Source organism: Panthera pardus, unplaced genomic scaffold (genome assembly GCF_024362965.1).
Source record: "Panthera pardus isolate Hobbes unplaced genomic scaffold, ASM2436296v1 HiC_scaffold_15, whole genome shotgun sequence".
Taxonomy (NCBI): Eukaryota; Metazoa; Chordata; class Mammalia; order Carnivora; family Felidae; genus Panthera; species Panthera pardus.
The window spans coordinates 15109583-15129901 of record NW_026526710.1 but is presented as its reverse complement, the minus strand read 5'-3'; the positions used below and the strand labels follow the sequence as shown (position 1 = coordinate 15129901).

General features: G+C 38.7%; 1 protein-coding gene across 1 annotated transcript in view; it reads right to left on the bottom strand.

Annotated features, from left to right (window-relative positions):
* Window positions 1–12549, bottom strand: part of LOC109253634 (solute carrier family 5 member 4) — a 52771-nt gene extending 40222 nt beyond the window's left edge. The window contains exons 1-6 of the mRNA XM_019426802.2: window positions 12415–12549; window positions 11558–11629; window positions 9795–9899; window positions 7768–7827; window positions 5434–5538; window positions 1319–1424 (exon numbers count right to left, since the gene is read on the bottom strand). Coding sequence (XP_019282347.1) covers window positions 1319–1424; window positions 5434–5538; window positions 7768–7827; window positions 9795–9899; window positions 11558–11629; window positions 12415–12549 — 583 coding nt within the window. The remainder of the gene's footprint in view (window positions 1–1318; window positions 1425–5433; window positions 5539–7767; window positions 7828–9794; window positions 9900–11557; window positions 11630–12414) is intronic.
* Window positions 12550–20319: the final 7770 nt, after the last annotated feature.

The following is a 20319-nucleotide window of genomic DNA, read 5'->3' as shown; positions in this document are numbered from 1 at the left end:
TCCAGGCTCTGAGCTGTCAACGCAGAGCCCAACCAGTGGCTTGAACCCACGAATTGTGAGATCATAACCTGAGCTGAAGTTGGATGCTTAACTGACTGAGCCACCCAGCCCCTCCTGTATCTTTCTTTCTTTCTTTCTTTCTTTCTTTCTTTCTTTCTTTCTTTCTTTCCTCTTCTTGATTTCCTAGTTGACCCATTCATTGTTTAGTAGGATGTGGTTTAACCCCCATGTATTTGTGGTCTTTCCAAATATTTTTCTTGTGGTTGACTTCTGGTTTCATAGTGTTGTGGTCAGAAAAGATGCATGGTATTACTTCAATCTTTTTGTATTTGTTGAGGTCTGATTTATGACCTAGCATGTGATCTATTCTGGAGAATTTTCCATGTACACTTGAAAAGAATGTGTATTCTGCTGTTTTAGTTGTTTTAGTTCTGAATATCTGTTAAATTCATTTGGTCCAGTGAATCATTCAAAGTCACAGTTTCCTTATGTTCTTCTGTTTAGATGATCTGTCCATCAATGTAAGTGGGGTGTTAAAGTCTCCTACAATTATTGTATTACAATGGGTTAATTTAGTTCCTTTATGTTTGTTTTTAACTGTTTTTTTTTAAAGTTTTTTTTAACGTTTATTTATTTTTGAGACAGAGAGAGACAGAGCATGAACAGGGGAGGGGCAGAGAGAGAGGGAGACACAGAATCAGAAGCAGGCTCCAGGCTCTGAGCCATCAGCCCAGAGCCCGATGCTGGGCTCGAACTCATGGACCGCGAGATCATGACCTGAGCTGAAGTTGGACGCTTAACCGACTGAGTCACCCAGGCGCCCCTGTTTTTAACTGTTTTATATGTTTGGGCACTTCTATGTTGGGTGCACAAATATTTACAATTATTATATCTTCTTGTTGGATTGTGTCCTTTATTATTATATAGTGTCCTTTTTTGCTTCTTTTTACAGTCTTTGTTTTAAGGTCTATTTTACCCAATATAAGTATTGCTACTCTGGCTTTCTTTTGATATCCATTTTCATGATAAATATTTCTTTAGTTCCTCACTTTCAATATGCATGTGTCTTTAGGTCTGAAATGAGTTTTTGCAGGCAGCATATAGATGAGTCTTGTTTCTTAAGCTGATTCTGTCACTCTATAATACTGAGGATTCTGTTTGCTTTGCTCTAGTTGTGCTTCTGGGCCTGTGCCTGACTCTCATAGTGGGAATAAAGGGATAGCCATAACCTTGGTGGTAACACTGAGGTTGTTAATTGCAGGTTGGTGTGAGATCAGCAGACGACAGCATGACTGAGCTAAACTGGCAGCAAACTCACCAGTGATCGTGTAAATAGCAGTTATAGCCAAGAGGATGAAGATTGCCAGGTAAAGGTCCAATCCCAAGGCCAGCTTGATGAATATGGCTCCAGAAAATATGTCTGACTAAAAAGGGAATAGTTAGGATGGGAAAGAAACATGCACCACATCATTTAGCTCTTTAGTGATGATTTCCCACTAATATTTGCTGTATCTATACATGACATCTCTGCAATACAATTATGAACTCCTTGGAAGCCAGATCTAATCCTCAGGGGATTAATTATTGGACTGATCATAGATAGAAACAATGGGTGAGTGAACAGAAAGTAAGAAATGTCTATGCTATAGCTTGTATAGACTACTCTTTCATGATTGTCAGCAGAGAAACAATGATTAAAAGTAGAGTAGTATGAGACAGTAAAGCAATGGTTTCTGTTAAGGAGGAAGATACTTGAGCACACTTAGGTTAGTAGAAAATAACAGGAAAATATGATAGAGGGGGTAATTATGAAGCAAATGCCAGAAACATTGAGAAGAGATGGGATCAAGAATAGGCATAGGGTCTGGGGCGCCTGGGTGGCGCAGTCGGTTAAGCGTCCGACTTCAGCCAGGTCACGATCTCGCGGTCCGTGAGTTCGAGCCCCGTGTCAGGCTCTGGGCTGATGGCTCGGAGCCTGGAGCCTGTTTCCGATTCTGTGTCTCCCTCTCTCTCTCTGCCCCTCCCCCGTTCATGCTCTGTCTCTCTCTGTCCCAAAAATAAATAAAAAACGTTGAAAAAAAATTAAAAAAAAAAAAAGAATAGGCATAGGGTCAAGTGTTAGCCTTTTACAAAAAGGAAGACTCTTCATCTTCAGACTGGTGTAAAGAAGGAAAGAATGAGGCAAATGTAGACTTTTTAAGTGGGGGATGAGTGGTTCATGCTTAAATTTTCTAGATAAAAAGGGAGATGAGATGTTTTGATAAGAGGCAGAGGACTAGTAGCTAAAAAAGGTTGTGGATCATTTAGGACAGTTATTGAGAGCACCAGAGAAAAATCATAAAGAAATACAATAAAAGGATTATTGGTTGAGGTTTAGAGGCCAGGAAAGGGTCTTACAGAGAGACCTTAAGATGTAAGATCATGTGCACCCTGCACTACCTGGATCCCTGTGTCCCAAAGTGTGCTTTCCAGCCTCCTGGATCTTCAACACAAACTTGTGCTAGCCCCACTTGGATCTGCCCCTTCAACTCTGATCCTCCCAGATTCCATATCAAAACCTCCAAACCAAACCAAAACCCTAGAAACATCACATAAGCATGTTAGTTAGAAACACAGGAGTAAAATCCCTGGGTGCATGCACAGAGTAAGTGGGAAGCTGGATTAAACCAGGTTTGGAGTTTTTCTAGGGGAGTTCAATGAAAGGAAAGACATGCAAAGAAATTGAGGCTATGTGCCAAAGAGTGATTATAAGGATGGAATTGAAGAAAAAGGAAAGCATGAGTGAGGTGAGAGAAAGGATATCAGGATTCAGAATTAGAAGAATTAGAGGTAGGTTTCTTTATAGAACATGAATTTGGAAGTGGTGTCACAGTATATGGTTAACTTTCCCCCCTAATATTTGAAATAAAACCTAATGTTTTATCATCCCAGTAGCTATTTGTATGGGTGAAAAGCCTATTCTTGAACCTAACGCTGAGTTACAAACCCAAAGTACTTTCTGCAACTTTATCACTGGGTTTACAAGGAGTTCAACCACTATGTAAATTGAAGCAAGATTTAACTTTTTATAAATTGGATATTTGCAAAGAAATTATTTACCATTTTAGAATAGATATCACCTACTGAGATGTCACTCATTGCATTTCAATTGCCATAAAACACACCTGCATTTGTCTGCATTTATAGCTGTCATGTTCATACAGATTTACATAGTGGGGAGTTATTCAACCACAGCATTAGGGCTTGTATATTCATGCTGAATCATTTACATATGAAAACACATATTATCATATTATGAGTTTCTTGACTTTCTTCTCTCTTATATAGTACAATGAAAGCATTAAATTAATATTTACAAAATGATATATAAACATATTACCAATGATTTTTTTATGGTGGCAAGATAAATAACATAAAACTTGCCATTTTTGCATGTCCAATTCAATGGAATTAATTACATTTACAATGATCATAAAATATTTCTCATGAAAGGAAGGCATTTAATGCTACAGGATTTTCTTTTGCTGTTAAAAGATATTATTAAGACAATTGTCATATCTGAATAAAGTCTGTAGGTTATATATGTTTGTATCAAGATTAAGTTCCTGATCTTAAAAATTTGCAGTGTGGTTTTCTAAAAGAATATCAGTGTGTGTAAGGCATTCAGACTGAAATATTTAGGGATCAAGATGCACGAGGTCTGCTATGATTCTCAGTATAGGCATTAGTGGAGGTTGAGAACCAGTGAATAAAATGATCTCTTTCAAACCTGATGCAGGGGAGACTGAAAGTTACCCTGTTTTAACTCCTCATAATGAGCTGTTTAATGAATAACTAGGACAGACTCTGCTATCAAAGTGTAATAATACACAAAAGGTCATGTCTAAGATTAATTACTATTAATATCACTTGAAACATAGCCTCGTAGGTAAGAATGGACTGCTGCCACTGTGTCTTTCCAGCTAAGTTACACACATGTTCTTTGCCTTTCCTGCTCCTCCATCCAGCTCCCCAAGAATCCATCCCTTCCCTGCCACTAGGAACCTTCCACTTCAGGAGATTGCATTCCTCAGGGTCCCATTTTGCTCCAGCACCTTGTTCACATTCTTTAGGATGTGAAAGCTGTACATGTCAGAGCCAGAGGAAAAACGGGAGATCACTGAATCCCACCCACTTGTGGAATATATAGGCTTCTCTGCTTTGCTTGGCCTCTCCTAAGTTTCTTATCTTGAGGACTTGTTTGAGCACCCCCCGCCCCACCATGCCTCCATTTCCACCCAGCAGGGACCACTCCATTTCCTGGGTGTCCCTAGAATGTCTCCTATGCTTGTCCACACAGTCTGTTCCAGTTCACATCTTAATATATTTTCATATACCGTCATAAAGTGCTAATGATTTCATGTGTATAATTCTTATATTCTTTTTTTTTAAAGTAGGCTTCACACCCAGTGCAGAGCCCAATATGGTCTGAACTTACAACCCTGAGATCAATACATGAGCTGAGATAAAAAGTCAGACACTTAACTGATTGAGCCATCCAGGTGTCCCTATAATTCTTATATTCTTAACCATATAGTGAACTCCTAGTGCATAAGAATCTTTATTACCTCTAGTACAGATACTCAATAATATACAGTGAGTGCTGGAAAATGCTCACGTTGTATTAAGAAGCTTATGACATCTAATCAGAGCAACTGGTTTATTTACAAGAATGACTCAACAGAAAAACAAAAATGCACTTCAGCTTCTTCTTTCATGAACTGCCTAGACTATAAACTTGGAGAAAATTATTTCGTTAGTCACCAATACATGAGGATCAAATGTTACTCTTTGTTTTCTACATGTATTGCTGACTCTTCAAATTTCTTTCTTTTCTCCTCAATGATTATCTCCAAGGAATTTAACTTTCCAACAACTTTAGAAATCTTCTGACATTTATTTGTGACATCTGTGCTATAGGGACAGTCTTAGATAAAATAGAGTAAATTTAAGAAGTCATTATAATAATACAAAGCACTTTCCTTCTGGTTCATGTGCCAGGTAATCAATGAAATGAAAATATAAATATAAATCTTTCCAACAAAGAAAATAAAGAGGTTATTGTATATAGAAAGGCAGGGGACTAGAGAATCCTCCTCTTTTCTACTACTTAATAACTGTGTTACTTGAATGAAACATTTTGTTCCTCCTGTACATTGTTTTTTCATATCCTTAATGAAAAGGTGGTTTATACTCTGGAGTCTCTCATGACTTGTAACTGAATTTAGGGTTTCTAAAACTCCTTAGTAGAAAGGCCCTAGCTAGTTTAAGATATCCATATGGCTAGACCTATCAGGGCAATCGATAGTCTATACACTCATTTCTCTGATTCTAGTATTCTAACCTCACCAAGGTAATTGCAAGAAGCAAGAATGCCAGGTGCACTGAACTCACTGAGATTCTCAGAGCCACACAGATGAAGAGGGAGAGGACAGAGAGGTAGATCTGGAGTCGCTTTCCACCAAACCTCTTCCTCAGATATTCTGGCATAGTCATCACCTGCAGAGACAGACATCGACAGGGATTCACCTTCAGAGCCCAGCCCATTCAGATTATTCAACACTTACTAAGTACTTATGTGCATCTGCACTTCTGTAACCGTACCTGGTACCTTAGGAATACAGAGGTGAGTAAAACACAGTCCCTTGGGAGAGCAGAAAGCCTGGAATAAACACAGGCATTGGAATCAGACAATCTTAGGATCCATTCCCAGATCTGACATTTACTACAAGTGAGACCTTTGGAAATTGACAATTTCTCCAAACCTCCTTTTTCTCATCTGTAAAGTAGGGATTTAATATGAAGGTGTATGTAAAATACCCACAACAACACCAAATGCATGGTAGATAGATGTTCAACAAATAATTTTTATTATTTTCATCAATAATTTTGCAAGCCAGTAAAAACAATATTACTTAAAAATAATGAACCACAATTAATGGTTACATAATAAATTGATAATAAAACAAATTGGAAATATATATTTGGCATATATGTATATATTAAATTTAAGTTTTAGTTAGTTAACATATGGTGCAATATTGGTTTCAGGAGTAGAATTCAGTGATTAATCACTTATGTACAACACCCAATGCTCATCACAGTTACCCTCTTTACTACCCATTACCCATCTAGCCTATCTCCCATCCACCTCTATTTGGGTATATATATATATGTGTGTGCGTGTGTATATATATATGTATATATATATATATATATATATATATATATATATATATTTAATTTACATCCAAGTTAGCATATAGTGCAACAATGATTTCTGGAGTAGATTCCTTAATGTCCCTTACCCATTTAGCCCATCCCCCCTCCCACAATCCCTCCAGTAAACCCTCTGTTTGCTTTCCACATTTAAGAGTCTCTTATGTTTTGTCCCCCTCACTGATTTTACATTATTTTTGCTTCCCTTCCCTTGTGTTCACCTGTTCTGTGTCTTAAAGTCCTCATATGAGTGAAGCTGTATGATATTTATCTTTCTCTGACTGACTAATTTTGCTTAGCATAATACCCTCTAGTTCCATCCACGTAGTTGCAAATGGCAAGATTTTATCCTTTTTGATTGCCAAGTAATACTTCACTATATATATACCACATCTTCTTTATCCATTCATCCATCGATGGACTTTTGGGCTCTTTCCTTACTTTGGCTATTGTTGATAGTGCTGCTATAAACATTGGGGTGCATGTGCCCCTTCAAAACAGCATACCTGTATCCCTTGGATAAATACCTAGTAGTGCAATTGCTGGGTTGTAGGGTAGTTCTATTTTTAATTTTTTGAGGAATCTCCACACTGTTTTCCAGAGTGGCTGCACAGGTTTGCACTTATTTGGGTATATATGTGATTATGTTTATTGAAAAGAAGAGAGTTAAATTAAATCTCTAATTAGAAAAAAGTCTGAGGTTATTACTGAAATATGAGATCAACTATGTGATGTGTATTATAAAAGGTGCAGCTTGCTAGTTTTTTATAGCAGATTAAGCTTATGATTTAATTTCCTCCAATATAAAAGAACATTAAATAAATATTTATATAATATCAAAAACAAAAAGGATAACTCTTGGTGGCTCAGAAACCTCAAACATGGTAAACCACTTCCAAAAACACATGCATGAGTTCTGTGGCATTGATCCTTTTACCAAGGAGAGCATCATTCTACAGAAATTGTTCAAACCTGGTACTAGAAGGGACCCAGGATGAGCAAAAGGAGAATATATGGTGACCTGCAAAGGTATGAGCCAGAAGGCTTGCCCCTGAACACCCTAATCCCAAGAATTATTCCAGGATATAACACTCCATGGTCTGAGTACCAGCAGTAGAAGAATAAATGTGGGAGGTCTGCTTGGAAAGGCAGAACAGTGGTTGGTGATACCTGGGTTGAAGGGGAGCTCACAGAGCTATGGTATATCCCACTCCTAATTAAAAAAAGAAACTATAAATCTCAGAATGGCAAAAATTAGAATGAAGAAAAATAACATGTGTTGGTGAGGATGTGGGAAAATGGGAACCCTCACAATAGTCATAGGAAAGAGGACAGCTGACTGCAGCCACTTTCAAGAGCAATCTGGTAGCATTTAGTGGATTTATGTAAATGTAAGCCCAGAAATCCTGGGACAAGTGATATTACCCAGGTTTCATGATTGAGCAGAAAGAATGAGTGAATAAATGAATGCCTGACAGATGAGAACTGAGAACACCTTCAGGTACTCACCCCTGCCTTGATGTATATGGGGACAAAGAACCATCCTAGAACCAGCAACAGCAGCAAAGCCTACAAAATCCCAGAAAACAGTGTGAAGTTCGAGGGGCTTGGCTTGTGGGACTTATCACTTCATGACCTCTGAATCAGAAAACAAAGTAAGTTTGCATGGATCCTGTCCCACTCAACCAATTATGAGCCCAAGACAGCTACAGATTCTTTCCCTCTGTTTCTGTAATTTAGATACAGAAGGTAAGAGATCTGAGCCCAGCTGGACCCAGGAAGTTCATATTATTTTTGCCAAAAGGAATAATTCTTTTTAAAAATAGTTTTTATTTTATTTTTAATTTATTATTATTTGTTTTGAGAGAGAGAGAGAGCATGGGTGGGGGAGAGAGGCAGAGGGAGAGAGAGATAAAGAGAGAGAGAGAGAGAGAGAGAGAGAGAGAGAGAGAGACTCCTAAGCAGGCTCCATGCTTAACTCAGAGCCCTATGTGAAGCTTGATCCCATGGCCCTAGGATCATGAACTGAGCTGAAACCAAGAGTCAGATGCTCAACTGACTGAGCCACTCAGGTGCCCCCAACAGGAATAATTCTTGAAAGGGAGAAGTTATATATAGAGTGACAAAGCAATAAGAAAGCAGTTTGATGAAAGAAGAATATTCCTACTGTCTCCCAAGTCATGCCACATATAATAATGGTAATAGTATAATCTTGCATTAATGTTAATATATACAAAGTCTTCACATATATCACTTGTGTTGTCCTCATAACAACCAGATGAAGCAGATAAGGTTAGTAGTTATTCCTGTTTTATGGAGGGGGAACCTGAGCCTCACAGAGATTAAGGAAGCCCAAGGTCACAGGCTAAAAGAGCTAGACCCTTGGCAACCTGATAATCACACCCACTGGGGCCATAGGGCATCTTGTCCAGTTTATGGCACTATCAAAACAAAACATGGGCCATAGGGCATGTCTGGAGACAGGGTACATTCTGGAGTCCCTGATACTACTAAAGCAAAGCTAAGGGGAAAATCTTCAACAAGGGATGGGTACAGGTATTTTTGGATGACTCAAGGTCATTTCCTGAGTCTATCCAGGCATGGTCTGTTTTATACTTTCACTGTGATCTGACTTGTTTCCACATAAACATCTTCCTCTGACCAAAATGCATAATGTGTATTTGCAAACACCAGAAGGGATACAAGAACAGAAAAAGCTCAGGCACCCCAAGAAATATTAATGCATGTACCCAGACAAGGGCTAGACAATGAGGTGATATGAGAGGAATTGATCCCTGCCCTTAAAGGACTTAGTGTCTAATTAAGGGGACACAGCTTCTACTGGTGAAATGGCAGTAGAACAATTAAGAACTCAAACACAAAGTCTTTTAGATTCTATCTACTATCTTTAAATCATTTACTCCTTACTCAGGTCTCATGTCCTTAGCCAAGTCCCACTTGGTCAATTTCTATTCATCTATCTGAATGGATGAGTGCCATCTCCCTTAACATGTGCCAAGTCTCATCCTTCATCTAGGATAGATTCCCTCCTGTGTGAGCTCTCCCAACACTCAATGTGTGCTTCTCTCCTTGTACTTCCTACACCATAGTGAATGTGTATCTGTCTTTCCCACTGGGATATAAGCTTCTCAAAAGAAGGGATCATTGCTTTTACATGTTTTTATTCTGTGCATCTAATTCAGAGCCGGACACGTAGTGTAATAGCTCAGGAAGGAAAGAAACAAGTGAGAACTAAAAATGATCAAGGAGGTCAAGTGAAAGTGGGGATTCAATCATATAGAAATGATATTCCTGGTGGGAATACTGCTTGAGCAAAATCTCAGAAGTAGAGAATGAGACTGGATTGTCCCAGGCAGGCAGAATGGAGCCACATTCAGAGAAGACTCAGTTTCAAACTAGGGGTTGGTTAGAAGGAAAACTAGAAATCAAAGAAAGATATACCTTATACAGACTCCCAGAAGAACATACCTGGACAGAGTTTGGATTTAAAGGAAAAAGCTTATTATGTCACTTACATTCCATTCAAATGTTGCAGTGGCGATTCCTGAAGCTGCTCCCGTCCCAGCCAGCCCCACAAAGTGGCCACTGCCGATATTACTGGCGAAGAGAGAGGCGCCCATCTGCAATCCAAGGGAACAGACTAGGATCAGAGTTAAAAGACCCAAATCAGATTTCTTTAAAGCAGGTAAATGTTGAGATTTTCCATCATACCTCTTTAAGGCAGGAATCCTGTGGGCTAAATCCAGCCAGTTACCAGTTTTTGTGTGGTTGGTAAGCTAAAAAAATTTTTTTTTTAAATTTTTGAATGGTTAAAAATATATAAGGAAGACTAATATTTTGTGATGTGTGAAATTATATGAAATTCAAGTTTCAGTGTTCATGAATAGTTTCATTGGAACACAGTTATGCTTGTTGGTTTTACATATTCACTATGGCTGCTTCTGTGCTACAACAGCAGAGTTGTGTGGTTGCAATGGACTGTATGGCTCATAAACTAAAATACTTACAGTCTGGCACTTTACAGAGAAGCTTGCTGACCCCTGCTTTAGGGGAATTTTAATTTATCTACCTGGGTGCTCTGGGTTGAGCCTGTCCTTGGCTAGGAACTGCCAGAGCTCCTGTTGGCCCCTTCAGTCATCCTCAAGGACTGCAAAGTTGGGTAGGAAGAAGTTCCTATGAATAATTCTGGCCTTAAGGACTCTTTTCTCACCCACCTCCTTTTATATCACATTGTCAACTGTTCTTAAGTCTCAAAGATCAAGAGAAATTTCTCGAGTAGGCAGGGATGAGCTCTAGTCCTCACAAAGCACAATTGGGGTGTAGGGTTACTGCAATGCCCACTCTTCCATTCGCATCTTTTCAGCCCTCTGTAAAGTCATCTTTTCTATTCAGACATTTGGAGCTAGGGGTTGGAATTGAACTCATTTTTGGCTATAGGATTGGTTGAGTCTTGAATGTTTCACAGAAACAATCCTTAGAAGGCAATGCTTGATTGGACATTCCAATTAAAATCCATTTCAAGCTTGGAGGTGGTCTGCTTCAACCACTCTTGCCAGGTCATTTCCCAGTCTCTGCTTCCATTCATACTATTTAGTCAGCAGATTCATGAAGGAAGAATGTACTAAGCATCCACTGTATACCCAACTGACTGCTGACACAGTATGGATTCAGAGAAGAAGATGCACTCTTTGGTGCAATGGGACTCTTGCCAAGGAGGCCAGACATAAAAACCCAGAAAGGAAGAGATAAACTGGGCAAGAGTCAGAGATACCACCATACACAACATCATAGAGAACACACACATCCACTATCATAACTGCATGGATTATAAGGACTAGACAGGCTGGAATGCAGGGTGAGACTTCTCAGATGAAGCAGGGCTTGAGTTGGGTGTTGAAGGAGGAGAGCAGAGAGGGGGATGTTCATCCAAACAAGAGGGGTGGCACTAGTTCGGGTTTGGGAGCAAAGAAGGAATGTGCTGGGGATGGTAAGGAGCTTAAGGCAGAAGATTCTTAATGAGGACCGGGGAAAAAGAATATGACACAGAGATTAACTGAGGCTTCTCAAATGCCACACTATACTTGCTCTCATAATAGGTGATGTACTATCATTTACTGGAATGGCAGAATAGAACTCTGGGGTCAGGGATTTAGGAAGAGACACCAGCAAGTAGGCAACCAATGCACTTCAGAAACTATCAGCATTCCCAGTGTCTTCTTCATTTACTCTTAAACACACACATAGGAAATTTATCTCTGAGAAACCCTGGCGCACTCACCGGCCACCAGGTCATATCTCGACCAGCCAAGAAGAAGCCTCCAACAGTGCCCCGGTTGGTCTTCAGCATTGCCTAAGCAGAAAGGAAGACATGTGAGAGTCAAACACCGCAAATTCACCCAGGATGTTACAGATGCTCTGGTCAGAATGTTCATAGTAGTCACTTTTTCAACACTCTTAAAGAGAAACATTTTCTTAGAAACTGTGATATAGCATCAATTTTAAAAGGACTTGAAAATCATAGTTTCATCGAAATGGAGGGACTTTAAGAAATCATATTCCTCAACATCTGTCCTAATTGCTCTGTTTATTTACATTTATAAAAACAATGCAAGGTATCAGTAAATCTGTGCTTGGAAGTAATTTTGCATCCTTACACTCATTACTAAATAGAAAGAATGAGTGTAATGAATTAGGCATCCAACTGACTCATTTAGAAAGTGAGCAAAATTCTACTCCTGAAATCAATGTTACACTAGATGTTAACTAACTAGAGTTTAAATAAAAATTTGAAAAAAGAAAGTGAGCAAAAAACAAAGGAAAATAAAAGATGTGAGATAATGCAAATAACATCCTTATTCATTATGCCAGGCACTGGACATGCCAAACAGAATATGTCTGAAGTTCTCACTGCTGGCTCTGTTCAAATGATGGTGTTGGTAGGAGAACAAATTAACTGAGTAAATATTATTTACGTCACACATGAGACAATGGTTCTGAGAAAAGGATAATGAAATCTGACAGCTGTTAGTGTTTTCTCAGCATTGTCACATTGTTATACCACACCCTTCCCTCCCTCAGACATTTTAACCCCAAACTTGGTGCCCACCCAGAACACCCCATTGGACTCCTACATACCCACAGCCCGACAGCCATCACCACCATGAAATAGATGACAATGACAGAGATGTCAGCAGCATTTTGGATGCGCTCTGACATCTCAGGAGGACCCAGGGTCCCAGTCATGGTGCTGGGGCTTAACGTGCTGGCCATGGCCATGGTACTTTCCCATCCCAGGGATGGCCCTTTCTTTATATAAGCTCTGGGTTAATAATCAGCCTTGAGCAGGTGGGGCACGCTATCAGAACAAACTCCTGGGCATGGGAGACCTTTAAACCTCTTCTTTGAAACTCTGAGACCCTGGTCTTCCAGCAGTTAATATTGACCTAAGTCTTATGGAAAGTGGGAATAAGCAGTGAAAGATAAGAAATGGGATAAGAATTGCAGGTCAAGAGTGGGGAGTTCACTGAAAGTAAAGATGGGTTTTTAAGATTTGACCAGGTTGAGTGGGGATTAAGGAGAGACGAAAGGGACAAGAAAAGAAGAAGGACAGAGTGAAAGGTCAAGAAAAGAGCCAAGAAGGATGGGGTGAGAGTCTTTCATGGAACAGACGATTCCTGACCAAGGAATTATATCCCTTGAAAATGAAGTTAATTGTGCATTTCATGGGTTTCAAAGCCTATATTTCTTTGAACAGGTAATCTAAGTGGGCTTTATATGACACATTAGGATCATGGTGGCCCATGTAGGAAAGGGAAGTGGCTCTACAAGCAGGGCTGTTGTGGGACTGGGCCGGTTTTGACAAGTGACTTGTATTTCTAATGAATTCCTTCTCAAGGCTGAATAATATTCCATTGCATGTATATACCATATTTTGTTTATCTGGGGACCCAGGACCCTACTGACTGCTTAAAGTTAAAAGTAATTTATTTTATTTTTTTCCCTCCATATTTTTTGGTAAAATAATGTGGTAAGATATGGATAATATAAAATTTGCCGTTGTTGCCATTTTTTTTCAACGTTTTTAATTTATTTTTGGGACAGAGAGAGACAGAGCATGAACGGGGGAGGGGCAGAGAGAGAGGGAGACACAGAATCGGAAACAGGCTCCAGGCTCCGAGCCATCAGCCCAGAGCCTGACACGGGGCTCGAACTCACGGACCGCGAGATCGTGACCTGGCTGAAGTCGGACGCTTAACCGACTGCGCCACCCAGGCGCCCCTGTTGCCATTTTTTAAAAGCAAGCTCCATGCCCAATGTGGGGCTTGAACTCACAACCCCGAGATCAAGAGTTGCATGCTCCACTGACTGAGCCATCCAGGGGTCCCCACTGTTGTCATATTTTAAGTGTATAATTCAGTGGTGTTAAGTACATTCTCAATGTTGTGCAACCATCACCACTATCATTTTCAGAACTTGTAATCATCCCTAACAGAAGTTCAGCACCTAATAAATAAAACTCATTCCTCCCTATTCCCAGCCTCTGGTAACCTCTGTTCTACCTTCTGTAGATTAGCCTGTTCTAGGTACCTCAAATAAGTGGAATCTTATAATATTTGCCTTTATGTGTTGGATTTATTTTGCTTAGCATTATGTTTTCAAGATTCATCCATGCTGTAGCATGTATCAGCACTGGATTCCTTTGCAAAGCTGAATAATATCTGTTAAGGAACATTTGTGTTATTTGTACCTTTTAGATATTGTGAATACTACTGCTATGAACTTGGTGTACAAGTATCTGTTTGAGTGCCTACATCCAATTTTTTGAGTACACACCTAGAATTAGAATCACTGGTTTGTTTTTTTTTAAATTTTTTTAACGTTTATTTATTTTTGAGACAGAGAGAGACAGAGTATGAACGGCGGAGGGTCAGAGAGAGGGAGACACAGAATCCGAAACAGGCGCCAGGCTCCGAGCTGTCAGCACAGAGCCCAACGCGGGGCTCGAACTCACGGAGTGCGAGATTGTGACCTGAGCCGAAGTCGGCTGCCCAACCGACTGAACCACCCAGGCGCCCCTAGAATCACCGGGTTTTATGAAAATTCTATATTTAACATTTTAAGGAACCACCATGCTTTTTTTTTTTTACACATCATTTAAGTTTCCCAGCAGCAATGCACAAGATTTCCAATTTCTCCATAAACTCACCAACATGTGTTATTTTCAGTTTTTAAAATTATAGCCATCCTTGTAGGTGTGTAGTGGTATCTCATTGTGGTTTTGATTTCTACTATTAGTGCAACAATAATGATGTTGAACATCTTTTCATGTGCTTATTGGCTATTTGTATATATTTTTGAAGAAATGTTTATTCAAGTCTTCTGCTCATTTTAGAATTGGATTGTTAGTTTTTGTTGTTGAAAATGTAGGAGTTCTTTAGATATTCTGGATGTTAATCTCTCATCAGAGAGTTTGAAAGCAGTTTTTTCCCATTCCATGGATTGTATTTTATTTCCTATGATAGTGTCTTTTGCACAAAATTTTTAATTATAGTGAAGTTCAGTTTTTCTTATTTTTTTCTTTTTTTGCTTGTGCTATTAGTGTCATATTCAAGAAATCATCACCAAGCCAATGACAAAAATTTTACCCTATGTATTATAGTTCTAGTTCTTAGATCTAGAATATGATCTAATTTTTGAACATGATGTAAGGCAAGGGTCCAATTTCATGTGCATATCCAGTTTTTGAGCATTATTTATTGAAGACTTTTTTTTCCCCTGTTGAGTGACCTTTTACCCTTATAAAAAATAATTTAGTGCCACAAACAAGGTTTTTTTTTCTCTTTTCCCCTGGGATCTTTTTCTTTTCTATTGTTCTGTATGTTTGTTCTTAAGCCAGTACCACATTGTTTTGATTACTGTAGGTGGGTTTGTAGTAAGTTTTGAAATCACAAAGTGTGAGACCTCCAAGGTCTCCCTTTTAAAGTTTATTTATTTATTTTGAGAGAGGCAGGGAGAGAGGGAGAGACAGAATCCCAAGCAGGCTCTGCACCACCAGCGTGGACCCCCATGTGGGGCTCAAATCCACGAACCAAACCATGAAATCATGACCTGAGCTGATATCAAGAGTCAGAGCCTTAACAGACTGAGCTACCCAAGTTCCCCACTTCTCTATCTTTAAGAATCTTTCATGGTTTGTTTCCTCTTTCTTTTAGGGGCATCTGGGTGGCTCAGTCAGTTAAGCATCTGACTTCGGCCCAGGTCATGATCTCACAGTTTGTGAGTTTGAGCCCCGCATCAGGCTCTGTGCTGACAGCTTGGAGCTTGGAGCCTGGAGCCTGCTTCTGACTCTGTGTCTCCTTCTCTCTCTCTCTGTCCCTCCCCCCGCTCATGCTCATACTCTGTCAAAAATAAGTAAACTAAAAAAAATTAAATTCTAGTAAACATACAGTGTAGTATTGGTTTCAGGAGTAGAACATAGTGATTCATCACTTACATATAACACCAAGTGCTCATCCCAAGTGCCCTACTTAATGACATCACCCATTTAGCCCCTCCTCCCACCCACCCCCTCTCCATGAACCCTCAGTTTGTTCTCTGTATTTAAGAATCTCTTATGATCTGCCTCTCTCTATTTTTATCTTAATTTTCCTTCACTTCCCCTATATTCATCTGTTTTGTTTCTTAAATTCCACATATGAATGGAATCATACTATATTTGTTTTTCTCTGACTGACTTATTTCACTCAGCCTAATACACTCTAGTTGCATCCATGTTGTTGCAAATGGTAAAATTTCATTCTTTTTGATCGCTGAGCAATATTCCATTGTATATATATACCACATCTTCTTTACCTATTCATCAGTCAATGGACATTTGGGCTCTTTCCATAATTTGGCTATTGTTGATAGTGCTGCTATAAACATTGGGGTGCATGTGCCCCTTTGAATCAACATTTTTGTATTCTTTGGAGAAATACTTAGTAGTGCAATTGCTGAGTCATAGGGTAGTTCTATTTAAAATTTTTTGAGGAACCTTCATACTGTTCTTCAGAGTGGCTACAACAGTTTGCATTCCCACTAACAGTGCAAAAATGTACCTCTTTCTCCACATCCTTGCCAACATCTGTTGTTTCCTGAGTTGTTAATTTTAGCCATTCTAACAGGTGTGAGGTGATATCTCATTGTGCTTTTGATTAGTATTCTCTGACAATGAGTGATGTTGAGCATCTTTTCATGTGTCTGCTAGCCCTCTGGGTGTCTTCTTTGGAAAAGTGTCTATTCATGTCTTCTGCCCATTTCTTCACTGGATTTTTTGTTTTTGGGTGTTGAGTTTTCTCAGTTCTCTATAGATTGTGGATACCAACCCTTTATCTGATATGTCATTTGCAAATATCTTCTCCCATTCCACTGGCTGCCTTTTAGTTTTGTTGATTGTTTTCTTCACCCTGAAGAGGTTTTTATCTTGATGAGATCCCAATAGTTCATTTTTGCTTTTGTTTCTCTTGCCTCCAATGACATGTCTAGTAAGAAATTGCTGTGGCTGAGGTCTAAAAGGTTGCTGCCTGTTTTCTCCTGTAGGATTTTGATGATTTTTTTGTCTTACATTTAAGTCTTTAATCCATTTTGAATTTATTTTTTGTATGGTATAAGAATGTGGTCCAGTATCATTCTTCTGCATGTCACTGTCCAGTTTTCCCAGCATCATTTGCTGAAGAGACTGTATTTTTTTCCATTGGATATTCTTTCCGGCTTTGCTGAATATTAGTTGGCCATACATTTGTGGGTCCATTTCTGGGTTTTATGTTCTGTTCCATTGATCTATGTGTCATTTTTGTGCCAGTATCATACTGTCTTCATGACTACAGCTTTGTAACACAGCTTGAAGTCTGGAACTGTGATGCCTCCAGCTTTGGTTTTCTTTTTTAACATTACTTTGGTTATTTGGAGTCTTTTCTGGTTTCATCAAATTTTAGAATTGTTCTAGTTCTGTGAAGAATGCTGGTATTATTTTCATATGTATTGTATTGAATACATAGATTCCTTTGGGTAATATGACATTTTATTTTATTTTATTTTTTCTATTTTATTAAAAAAATTTTAATTCTTATTTATTTTTGAGAGAGACAGAGACAGAATGTGAGTGGGTTAAGGGCAGAGAGAGAGACACACCCACACATAATCCGAAGCAGGTTCCAGGCTCCAAGCTGTCAGCACAGAGCCTGACACGGGGCTTGAACTCACGAGCTGTGAGATCATGACCTGAGCCGAAGTTGGACGCTCAACCGACTGAGCCACCCAGGTGCCCCTAGACATTTTAATAATATTTCTTCTTCAGATCCATGAGCATGGATTGTTTTTTCCATATTTTGTGTCTTCTTCAATTTCTTTATAAGCTTTCTATAGTTTTCAGTATACAGATCTTTTACCGCTTTTGTTAAGTTTACTCCTAAGTATCTTATGGTTTTTGGTACAATTATAAATGGGATTAATTCCTTGATATCTCTTTCTGCTGCTTCATTATTGATGTATAGAAATGCAACTGATTTCTATATGTTGATTTTATATCCTGAGACTTTGTGGAATTTATGTATCAGCTCTGGCAGTTTTTTGGTGGAGTCATTTGAGTTTTCCACATAGAGTATTGTTTGTCTGGGAAGAGTGAAAATTTGACTTCTTCCTTACCAATTTGGATGCCTTTTATTTCTTTTTGTTGTCTGATTGCTGAGGCTAGGACTTCCAGTACTATGTTGAACAACAGTGGTGAGAGTGGATATCCCTGTCATGCTCCTGAACTTAGGGGGGTCTTTCTATCCCTACTTTCTTGAGGGTTTTTATCAAGAGTGGTTGCTGTATTTTGTCAAATGCTTTTTCTGCATCTATTGAGAGGATCATATGGTTCTTATCCTTTCTTTTATTAATGTGGTGTATCACATTGATTTATTTGCAAATATTGAACCACCCCTGAAGCCCAGGAGTAAATCCCACTTGATCATGGTGAATAACTCTTTTAAAGTATTGTTGAATTCCATTTTCTAGTATTTTGTTGAGAATTTTTGCAACCATGTTCATTAGGGATATTGCCTTGTAATTCTCCTTTTTTGTGGGGTCTTTGTCTGGTTTTGGAATCAAGGTGATGCTGGCTGTGTAGAATGAGTTTGAAAGTTTCCTTCTATTTGTATTTTTTTTGGAACCGTTGAGAAGAATAGGTATTAACTCTTTAAATGTCTGGTAGAAATCCCCTGGGAAGCCATCTGGCCCAGGACTCTTAACTGTTGGGAGATTCTTGCTCAGTGTTCCAATTTCTTTGCTGATTATGGATCTGTTCAAATTTTCTATTTCTGCCTGTTTCAGTTTTGGTAGTTGTGAGTTTCTAGGAATTTGTCCAGTTCTTCCAGATTGCCCAGTTTGTTTGCATGTTATTTTCATAGTATTCTCTTACAAATGTTTTTATACTGTGGTGTTGGTTGTGATCTCTCCTCTTTCATTCATTCATTCATTCATTCATGATTTTATCTATTTGGGTTATTTTCTCTTTTTGATAAGTCTGGTTTGGAGTTTATAAATTTTGTTTATTCTTTCAAAAAACCAGCTCCTAGTTTCGTTGATCTGTTCTACTGGTTTTTGTTTGTTTGTTTTTGTTGTTTCTCCATCTATTGTTTATTTCTGCTCTGATCTTTATTATTTCTCTTCTTCTGCTGGCTTTTGGGTTTATTTGTTGTTCCTTTTCTAACTCCTTTAGGTTTAAGGTTAAGTTGTGTTTTGCGGACCTTTCTTGCTTCTTGAGATGGGCCTAAATTGCAATATACTTTCCTCTTTGGACTGCCTTTGCTGTATTCCAAAGGGTTTGGACTGTCATATTTTTATTTTCATAGGCTTCTCTGTATTTTTTATTTCTTCTTTAATTTTTTGTTTAATCCATTTATTCTTTAGTATGATGTTCTTTAACTTCCATGTATTTGAGGGCTTTCCAATTTTTTTTCTTGTGGTTGACTTCAAGTTTCATAGTGTTGTATTCTGAAATTATGCATGGTATGATTTCAATATTTTTGTATCTGTTGAGGGCTGATTTGTGAGCCAGCATATGATCTATTCTGGAGAATGTTCCATATGCACTTGAGAATAATGTGTATTCTGCTGCTTTAAGATTAATGTTCTGAATATATCTGTTAAGTCCATCTGGTCCAGTGTGTCATTCAAAGCCATCGTTTCCTTGTTGATTTTCTGCTTAGATGATCTGTCCATTGCTGTTAATGGGGTGTTAAAGTCCCCTAATATTGGGGTACTTGGGTGGCTCAGTCGATTAAGCGTCCAACTTCAGCTAAGGTCATGATCTCATGGTTCATGGGTTTGAGCCCCCTGTTGGGCCCTGTGCTGACAGCTAAGAGCCTGGAGCCTGCTTTGGATTCTGGGTCTCCTTGTCTCTCTGCCCCTCCTCCGTGCATGCTTTGTCTCTCAAAATAAATAAACGTTAAAAAAAGTCCCCTACTATTATTGTATTACTGTCATGGGTTTATTTATGTTTGTTATTAATTGATTTATATATTTGGGTGGCCCAAGATGGGGCATAAATATTTACAATTGAGGTTTATAAATTTTGTTTATTCTTTCAAAAAAATAGTTTTTATCTTCTTGATCCATAGACCCCTTAATTATGATATAATGCCCTTCTTTGTCTTGTTATAGTCTTGGGTTTACAATCTAGTTTGTCTGATATAAGTATGGTTCCTCTGGCTTTCTTTTGCTGTCCATTAGCATGATAGGTGGTTCTCCATCTCCTCCCTTTCAACCTGCCAATGTGCTTATGTCTAAAATGAGTCTCTTGCAGGCAGCATATATATGGTCTTGTTTTTTCAATCTATTCTGATACCCTATGCCTTTTGATTCAAGCATTTAGTCCATTTACATTCAGGGTGATTAGTGCCATAGCATTACCTATAAATTTGGTGTTTCTGGTGATGTTCTCTGTTCCTTTTGGTCTTTTTTTCCCCTCCCAGTCAAAGGGTTCCCCTTTAATATTTCTTACAGGGCTGGTTTAGTGAT